Consider the following 10,000-nt stretch of genomic DNA (forward strand, 5'->3'; position numbering starts at 1 on the left):
TATGCACTCTCAGTGTGCACATGCAGTACTCTGTCCTTCTCGGTTACTTGATGCAGTGAATGCGTGGACTCTCATGGCGTGATTTTGATTGGTTTTTGCAAATTAAGTGACATACTCAATAATGTCAACTCACACATCGTTAAAACAACAATTAAGATATTATCGTAGACAATACATATCACACACGCCTCACACACACACACACACACACACACACACACTGTGTATGGGTACAAACACATTCTATAATCTTTACCTGACAAACACATCCTGTAATGATCTTTACCTGACAAACACATCCTATAATGATCTTTACCTGACAAACACATTCTGTAATGATCTTTACCTGACAAACACATCCTATAATGATCTTTAAATGATAAACACATCCTATAATGATCTTTACCTGACAAACACATCCTATAATGATTTTTACCTGACAAACACATTCTGTAATGATCTTTACCTGACAAACACATCCTATAATGATCTTTAAATGATAAACACATCCTATAATGATCTTTACCTGACAAACACATCCTATAATGATCTTTACCTGACAAACACATTCTATAGTGATCTTTACCTGACAAACACATTCTATAGTGATCTTTACCTGACAGACTTATTGGATAGGGGGGCATGTTCAGTTTTTATGGAAACTAAACCTCATGTGCTTCATTCAGAGAAGACCCCAACCCCAAGCAAGCTGATTGGTCCAGACATCAGGGAAGGGGTGGAAAATGAAGATTTGCAGGACAATCTAGATGCCTCAGCCAACCACCCCCTCAGTGAGAACCAATCAGAGATGGACAAGGAGGTTGTGACTATGGTGGAAGAAGTGTGCAGCCAACCAGAGGTATGGTATGATACACTGTGTCAGTGGTATAGATAAGTTACAGAGGTATGATACACTGTGTCAGTGGTGAAGATAAGTTACAGAGGTATGATACACTGTGTCAGTGGTATAGATAAGTTACAGAGGTATGATACACTGTGTCAGTGGTGAAGATAAGTTACAGAGGTATGATACACTGTGTCAGTGGTATAGATAAGTTACAGAGGTATGATACACTGTGTCAGTGGTGTATATAAGTTACAGAGGTATGATACACTGTGTCAGTGGTGTAGATAAGTTACAGAGGTATGATACACTGTGTCAGTGGTGAAGATAAGTTACAGAGGTATGATACACTGTGTCAGTGGTATAGATAAGTTACAGAGGTATGATACACTGTGTCAGTGGTGAAGATAAGTTACAGAGGTATGATACACTGTGTCAGTGGTATAGATAAGTTACAGAGGTATGATACACTGTGTCAGTGGTGAAGATAAGTTACAGAGGTATGATACACTGTGTCAGTGGTGAATAAGTTGCAGAGGTATGATACACTGTGTCAGTGGTATAGATAAGTTACAGAGGTATGATACACTGTGTCAGTGGTGAAGATAAGTTACAGAGGTATGATACACTGTGTCAGTGGTGAAGATAAGTTACAGAGGTATGATACACTGTGTCAGTGGTGAAGATAAGTTACAGAGGTATGATACACTGTGTCAGTGGTATAGATAAGTTACAGAGGTATGATACACTGTGTCAGTGGTATAGATAAGTTACAGAGGTATGATACACTGTGTCAGTGGTGAAGATAAGTTACAGAGGTATGATACACTGTGTCAGTGGTGAAGATAAGTTACAGAGGTATGATACACTGTGTCAGTGGTGAAGATAAGTTACAGAGGTATGATACACTGTGTCAGTGGTGAAGATAAGTTACAGAGGTATGATACACTGTGTCAGTGGTATAGATAAGTTACAGAGGTATGATACACTGTGTCAGTGGTATAGATAAGTACAGAGGTATGATACACTGTGTCAGTGGTGAAGATAAGTTACAGAGGTATGATACACTGTGTCAGTGGTATAGATAAGTTACAGAGGTATGATACACTGTGTCAGTGGTGTAGATAAGTTACAGAGGTATGATACACTGTGTCAGTGGTGTAGATAAGTTACAGAGGTATGATACACTGTGTCAGTGGTATAGATAAGTTACAGAGGTATGATACACTGTGTCAGTGGTGAAGATAAGTTACAGAGGTATGATACACTGTGTCAGTGGTATAGATAAGTTACAGAGGTATGATACACTGTGTCAGTGGTGTATATAAGTTACAGAGGTATGATACACTGTGTCAGTGGTGTAGATAAGTTACAGAGGTATGATACACTGTGTCAGTGGTGAAGATAAGTTACAGAGGTATGATACACTGTGTCAGTGGTGAAGATAAGTTACAGAGGTATGATACACTGTGTCAGTGGTATAGATAAGTTACAGAGGTATGATACACTGTGTCAGTGGTGAAGATAAGTTACAGAGGTATGATACACTGTGTCAGTGGTATAGATAAGTTACAGAGGTATGATACACTGTGTCAGTGGTGTATATAAGTTACAGAGGTATGATACACTGTGTCAGTGGTGAAGATAAGTTACAGAGGTATGATACACTGTGTCAGTGGTGTAGATAAGTTACAGAGGTATGATACACTGTGTCAGTGGTGTAGATAAGTTACAGAGGTATGATACACTGTGTCAGTGGTGAAGATAAGTTACAGAGGTATGATACACTGTGTCAGTGGTGTAGATAAGTTACAGAGGTATGATACACTGTGTCAGTGGTGAAGATAAGTTACAGAGGTATGATACACTGTGTCAGTGGTATAGATAAGTTACAGAGGTATGATACACTGTGTCAGTGGTATAGATAAGTTACAGAGGTATGATACACTGTGTCAGTGGTGTAGATAAGTTACAGAGGTATGATACACTGTGTCAGTGGTGTAGATAAGTTACAGAGGTATGATACACTGTGTCAGTGGTATAGATAAGTTACAGAGGTATGATACACTGTGTCAGTGGTGAAGATAAGTTACAGAGGTATGATACACTGTGTCAGTGGTATAGATAAGTTACAGAGGTATGATACACTGTGTCAGTGGTGAAGATAAGTTACAGAGGTATGATACACTGTGTCAGTGGTATAGATAAGTTACAGAGGTATGATACAATGTGTCAGTGGTATAGATAAGTTACAGAGGTATGATACACTGTGTCAGTGGTGAAGATAAGTTACAGAGGTATGATACACTGTGTCAGTGGTGAAGATAAGTTGCAGAGGTATGATACACTGTGTCAGTGGTATAGATAAGTTACAGAGGTATGATACACTGTGTCAGTGGTGTATATAAGTTACAGAGGTATGATACACTGTGTCAGTGGTGTATATAAGTTACAGAGGTATGATACACTGTGTCAGTGGTGTATATAAGTTACAGAGGTATGATACACTGTGTCAGTGGTGTATATAAGTTACAGAGGTATGATACACTGTGTCAGTGGTATAGATAAGTTACAGAGGTATGATACACTGTGTCAGTGGTGAAGATAAGTTACAGAGGTATGATACACTGTGTCAGTGGTGAAGATAAGTTGCAGAGGTATGATACACTGTGTCAGTGGTGAAGATAAGTTACAGAGGTATGATACACTGTGTCAGTGGTGAAGATAAGTTACAGAGGTATGATACACTGTGTCAGTGGTGAAGATAAGTTACAGAGGTATGATACACTGTGTCAGTGGTGAAGATAAGTTACAGAGGTATGATACATTGTGTCAGTGGTGTATATAAGTTACAGAGGTATGATACACTGTGTCAGTGGTGTATATAAGTTACAGAGGTATGATACACTGTGTCAGTGGTATAGATAAGTTACAGAGGTATGATACACTGTGTCAGTGGTGAAGATAAGTTACAGAGGTATGATACACTGTGTCAGTGGTGAAGATAAGTTACAGAGGTATGATACACTGTGTCAGTGGTGTAGATAAGTTACAGAGGTATGATACACTGTGTCAGTGGTGAAGATAAGTTACAGAGGTATGATACACTGTGTCAGTGGTGAAGATAAGTTACAGAGGTATGATACACTGTGTCAGTGGTGAAGATAAGTTACAGAGGTATGATACACTGTGTCAGTGGTGAAGATAAGTTACAGAGGTATGATACACTGTGTCAGTGGTATAAATAAGTTACAGAGGTATGATACACTGTGTCAGTGGTATAGATAAGTTACAGAGGTATGATACACTGTGTCAGTGGTATAGATAAGTTACAGAGGTATGATACACTGTGTCAGTGGTATAGATAAGTTACAGAGGTATGATACACTGTGTCAGTGGTATAGATAAGTTACAGAGGTATGATACACTGTGTCAGTGGTGTATATAAGTTGCAGAGGTATGATACACTGTGTCAGTGGTATAGATAAGTTACAGAGGTATGATACACTGTGTCAGTGGTGAAGATAAGTTACAGAGGTATGATACACTGTGTCAGTGGTGAAGATAAGTTACAGAGGTATGATACACTGTGTCAGTGGTGAAGATAAGTTACAGAGGTATGATACACTGTGTCAGTGGTATAGATAAGTTACAGAGGTATGATACACTGTGTCAGTGGTGTAGATAAGTTACAGAGGTATGATACACTGTGTCAGTGGTATAGAAACGTTACAGAGGTATGATACACTGTGTCAGTGGTGTATATAAGTTACAGAGGTATGATACACTGTGTCAGTGGTATAGATAAGTTACAGAGGTATGATACACTGTGTCAGTGGTGAAGATAAGTTGCAGAGGTATGATACACTGTGTCAGTGGTGAAGATAAGTTACAGAGGTATGATACACTGTGTCAGTGGTATAGATAAGTTACAGAGGTATGATACACTGTGTCAGTGGTATAGATAAGTTACAGAGGTATGATACACTGTGTCAGTGGTGTAGATAAGTTACAGAGGTATGATACACTGTGTCAGTGGTGAAGATAAGTTACAGAGGTATGATACACTGTGTCAGTGGTATAGATAAGTTACAGAGGTATGATACACTGTGTCAGTGGTGTATATAAGTTACAGAGGTATGATACACTGTGTCAGTGGTATAGATAAGTTACAGAGGTATGATACACTGTGTCAGTGGTATAGATAAGTTACAGAGGTATGATACACTGTGTCAGTGGTGAAGATAAGTTACAGAGGTATGATACACTGTGTCAGTGGTGAAGATAAGTTACAGAGGTATGATACACTGTGTCAGTGGTGAATAAGTTGCAGAGGTATGATACACTGTGTCAGTGGTATAGATAAGTTACAGAGGTATGATACACTGTGTCAGTGGTATAGATAAGTTACAGAGGTATGATACACTGTGTCAGTGGTGTAGATAAGTTACAGAGGTATGGTACACTGTGTCAGTGGTGAAGATAAGTTACAGAGGTATGATACACTGTGTCAGTGGTGTAGATAAGTTACAGAGGTATGATACACTGTGTCAGTGGTATAGATAAGTTACAGAGGTATGATACACTGTGTCAGTGGTATAGATAAGTTACAGAGGTATGATACAATGTGTCAGTGGTATAGATAAGTTACAGAGGTATGATACACTGTGTCAGTGGTGTAGATAAGTTACAGAGGTATGATACACTGTGTCAGTGGTATAGATAAGTTACAGAGGTATGATACACTGTGTCAGTGGTGTATATAAGTTACAGAGGTATGATACACTGTGTCAGTGGTGAAGATAAGTTACAGAGGTATGATACACTGTGTCAGTGGTATAGATAAGTTACAGAGGTATGATACAATGTGTCAGTGGTATAGATAAGTTACAGAGGTATGATACACTGTGTCAGTGGTGTAGATAAGTTACAGAGGTATGATACACTGTGTCAGTGGTGAAGATAAGTTACAGAGGTATGATACACTGTGTCAGTGGTATAGATAAGTTACAGAGGTATGATACACTGTGTCAGTGGTATAGATAAGTTACAGAGGTATGATACACTGTGTCAGTGGTGAAGATAAGTTGCAGAGGTATGATACACTGTGTCAGTGGTGTAGATAAGTTACAGAGGTATGATACACTGTGTCAGTGGTATAGATAAGTTACAGAGGTATGATACACTGTGTCAGTGGTGAAGATAAGTTACAGAGGTATGATACACTGTGTCAGTGGTGAAGATAAGTTACAGAGGTATGATACACTGTGTCAGTGGTATAGATAAGTTACAGAGGTATGATACACTGTGTCAGTGGTATAGATAAGTTACAGAGGTATGATACACTGTGTCAGTGGTATAGATAAGTTACAGAGGTATGATACACTGTGTCAGTGGTGAAGATAAGTTACAGAGGTATGATACACTGTGTCAGTGGTGAAGATAAGTTACAGAGGTATGATACACTGTGTCAGTGGTGAAGATAAGTTACAGAGGTATGATACACTGTGTCAGTGGTATAGATAAGTTACAGAGGTATGATACACTGTGTCAGTGGTATAGATAAGTTACAGAGGTATGATACACTGTGTCAGTGGTGAAGATAAGTTGCAGAGGTATGATACACTGTGTCAGTGGTGAAGATAAGTTACAGAGGTATGATACACTGTGTCAGTGGTGTAGATAAGTTACAGAGGTATGATACACTGTGTCAGTGGTGTAGATAAGTTACAGAGGTATGATACACTGTGTCAGTGGTATAGATAAGTTACAGAGGTATGATACACTGTGTCAGTGGTGTATATAAGTTACAGAGGTATGATACACTGTGTCAGTGGTGTATATAAGTTACAGAGGTATGATACACTGTGTCAGTGGTATAGATAAGTTACAGAGGTATGATACACTGTGTCAGTGGTGAAGATAAGTTACAGTTAATGGGTCACTGTGAATATTCGACTGAAAACTAATATCATTGAGCTATAGCCATAAATGTATCTGAGAATCTGAACCCAGTTAATTTATAGTTACTCTGAAAAACATTTATAGTCCAAAGTCCTTAACACTGAACCTGACGTTACGCTGAACCTGACGTTACGCTGAACCTGACGTTACACTGAACCTGACGTTACACTGAACCTGACGTGAACCTGACGTTACGCTGAACCTGACGTTACGCTGAACCTGACGTTACGCTGAACCTGACGTTACGCTGAACCTGACGTTACACTGAACCTGACGTTACACTGAACCTGACGCTACACTGAACCTGACGTGAACCTGACGTTTCGCTGAACCTGACGTTACACTGAACCTGACGTTACGCTGAACCTGACGTTACACTGAACCTGACGCTACACTGAACCTGACGTGAACCTGACGTTTCGCTGAACCTGACGTTACACTGAACCTGACGTTACGCTGAACCTGACGTTACGCTGAACCTGACGTTACACTGAACCTGACTTTACGCTGAACCTGACGTTACGCTGAACCTGACGTTACGCTGAACCTGACATTACGCTGAACCTGACGTGAACCTGACGTTTCGCTGAACCTGACGTTACACTGAACCTGACGTGAACCTGACGTTACGCTGAACCTGACGTTACACTGAACCTGACGTTACGCTGAACCTGACGTTACACTGAACCTGACGCTACACTGAACCTGACGTGAACCTGACGTTTCGCTGAACCTGACGTTACACTGAACCTGACGTTACGCTGAACCTGACGTTACGCTGAACCTGACGTTACACTGAACCTGACGTTACGCTGAACCTGACGTTACGCTGAACCTGACGTTACGCTGAACCTGACGTGAACCTGACGTTTCGCTGAACCTGACGTTACACTGAACCTGACGTGAACCTGACGTTACGCTGAACCTGACGTTACGCTGAACCTGACGTTACGCTGAACCTGACGTTACGCTGAACCTGACGTGAACCTGACGTTACGCTGAACCTGACGTTACACTGAACCTGACGTTACGCTGAACCTGACGTTACGCTGAACCTGACGTTACACTGAACCTGACGTTACACTGAACCTGACGTTACACTGAACCTGACGTTACACTGAACCTGACGTTACGCTGAACCTGACATTACGCTGAACCTGACGTTACGCTGAACGATGGGAGAAAAGCTCATCCATGACCTGATGTGAGACTGCAGAGTTATTAAGCAGGTTAAAGACAACACAGTGTTGACTCTTCAGACAGATTATACAGTAATCTGTCTGACAGGTGTAATAGACAGTTTATACAGTAATCTGACTGACAGGTGTAATAGACAGTTTATACAGTAATCTGACTGACAGGTGTAATAGACAGTTTATATCTTAATCTGACTATCTGAGAGGTATATTAGACAGATTATACAGTAATCGGACTGTCTGACAGGTATTCTAGACAGTTTAGACAGTAATCTGACAATTTGACAGGTATATTAGACAGTTTATATAGTAATCTGACTGTCTGAGAGGTATATTAGACAGTTTATACAGTAATCTGATTGACAGGTGTAATAGACAGTTTATACAGTAATCTGACTGAGAGGTATATCAGACAGTTTATACAGTAATCTGTCTGACAGTTGTAATAGACAGTTTATACAGTAATCTGACTGTCTGAGAGGTATATTAGACAGTTTATACAGTAATCTGACTGAGAGGTGTCATAGACAGTTTAGACAGTAATCTGACAATTTGACAGGTGTAATAGACAGATTATACATTAATCTGATTGTGTGGCCCTTGTCTTCCCCACTGAAGTGTAAGATTTTGTGGAAAGTCTAACTGGATGATGGCTCTTTTTTCCTGTTTTAGGAATTGAAAGTGGCGAAAGAGAATTCATCGAATAAGAAGAAAGGAAAAATGTGTGTGAAATCTCACGTGACGTACCGTAACCTGAAACGCAAGAACCTGATCATCGAAGCCGTTCGCAACATGAGAATAATAGAGAGCATCTACATGTGAGACACACACACACACACAGACATTTCTTGACAAATCTAAACAAAGGCACTAACCTGCTGAAACATGTGACCTTCCCCCTCAGTTCAGCAGTTTGTGTCTGTGCCTGTTTTTCTGTTTGTTTCTCTGTTTTTCTGTTTGTTTCTGTGTCTGTTTCTCTGTTTGTGTCTGTGCCTGTATTTCTGTGTCTGTTTTTCTGTTTGTTTCTCTGTCTGTTTTTCTGTGTCTGTTTTTCTGTTTCTCTGTTTGTGTCTGTGCCTGTATTTTTGTGTCTGTTTCTGTCACGCTGGTGGTGTGGTGCAGGACCCAAGTGCAAGACACGAAGGTTGACGGTGATAAAACGGAAGGCTTTACTTAAAATGAAGACCATAATACAGTGCAAACAAATAACAAAAGCCGATAACAAAAGGTGCAGCATGACAGTGTGCAAAAAAACACAAACAACGATAGACAAAGACAAGCACTAGGACTTAAATACAAGGGAGAACTAAACAGGGCAAAACAGGATTGGATAAAATTAACAAGGCAATAATTAGACAAACAGGTACAGGTGAGGGGCGGAGACAGACAGAGAACAGGAGCACAAAGACATGTCAAACCAAAAGTCCAAAATGGCGGTGCAGGTTGTGACAGAGCCCCCCCCTTAAGGGGCGGCTCCCAGACGGCCCAAAAGAAAAACAAAGTCCAGAACAGACCGGGTGGGTGGGGGGGGCGCACAGAGGGATGACCAAAGGTGCTGCAGCCGACGGGCCCCCTCTGCGGCCGAGCAGGTGAGGGGTTGGCTGGAACAGACTTTCCAAACCGGCAGAGGAACAGGAACGGAGCAGACTCTTCAAACAGCCTCGACGTCGGCTAGAGGGCTGAGCTGGGTCGGGCAAAGGGCCTTGGGAACAGGACAGGGCGTCAGCATGGGAGCTGACCAGGACAGGGCGCACCCTCCATGGAGCCTTCGGAGTCACTGCTCGAAGAGGGGGATTCAGGGGATTCAGGGTGGCAGAGACAGGAGACCCAGGAGCGGACACAGCCCTAGAGATGGTTGGGCCCAGCACCACAGTCCATGTGGTGCCTGGGTCTAGGGCTGGGAGCCCCTCCCCAAAAAATTCCCCCCCCGGGTTAGGGGCTGGAGAACCTACCGAGAGAGGGAGCCCCGCCGCACCCAGGTCAGGAGCTGGAACTG

The 10,000-nt window shown here is 41.4% G+C and overlaps 2 protein-coding genes across 2 annotated transcripts in view; both read left to right on the top strand.

The window, feature by feature from the left end:
- The window catches only part of LOC115817070 (zinc finger protein 271-like), a 128,038-nt gene that overhangs the window by 74,710 nt on the left and 43,328 nt on the right, over positions 1–10,000 (top strand). The gene's annotated exons all lie outside the window — the stretch shown is intronic.
- Positions 1–10,000, top strand: part of gtf3c1 (general transcription factor IIIC subunit 1) — a 63,834-nt gene that overhangs the window by 22,679 nt on the left and 31,155 nt on the right. Inside the window, exons 10-11 of the mRNA XM_030780290.1 lie at positions 687–859; positions 8,677–8,822. Of these exons, the coding sequence (XP_030636150.1) occupies positions 687–859; positions 8,677–8,822 (319 nt within the window). The remainder of the gene's footprint in view (positions 1–686; positions 860–8,676; positions 8,823–10,000) is intronic.

This window comes from Chanos chanos, chromosome 7 (genome assembly GCF_902362185.1).
Source record: "Chanos chanos chromosome 7, fChaCha1.1, whole genome shotgun sequence".
NCBI classification, from domain to species: domain Eukaryota; kingdom Metazoa; phylum Chordata; class Actinopteri; order Gonorynchiformes; family Chanidae; genus Chanos; species Chanos chanos.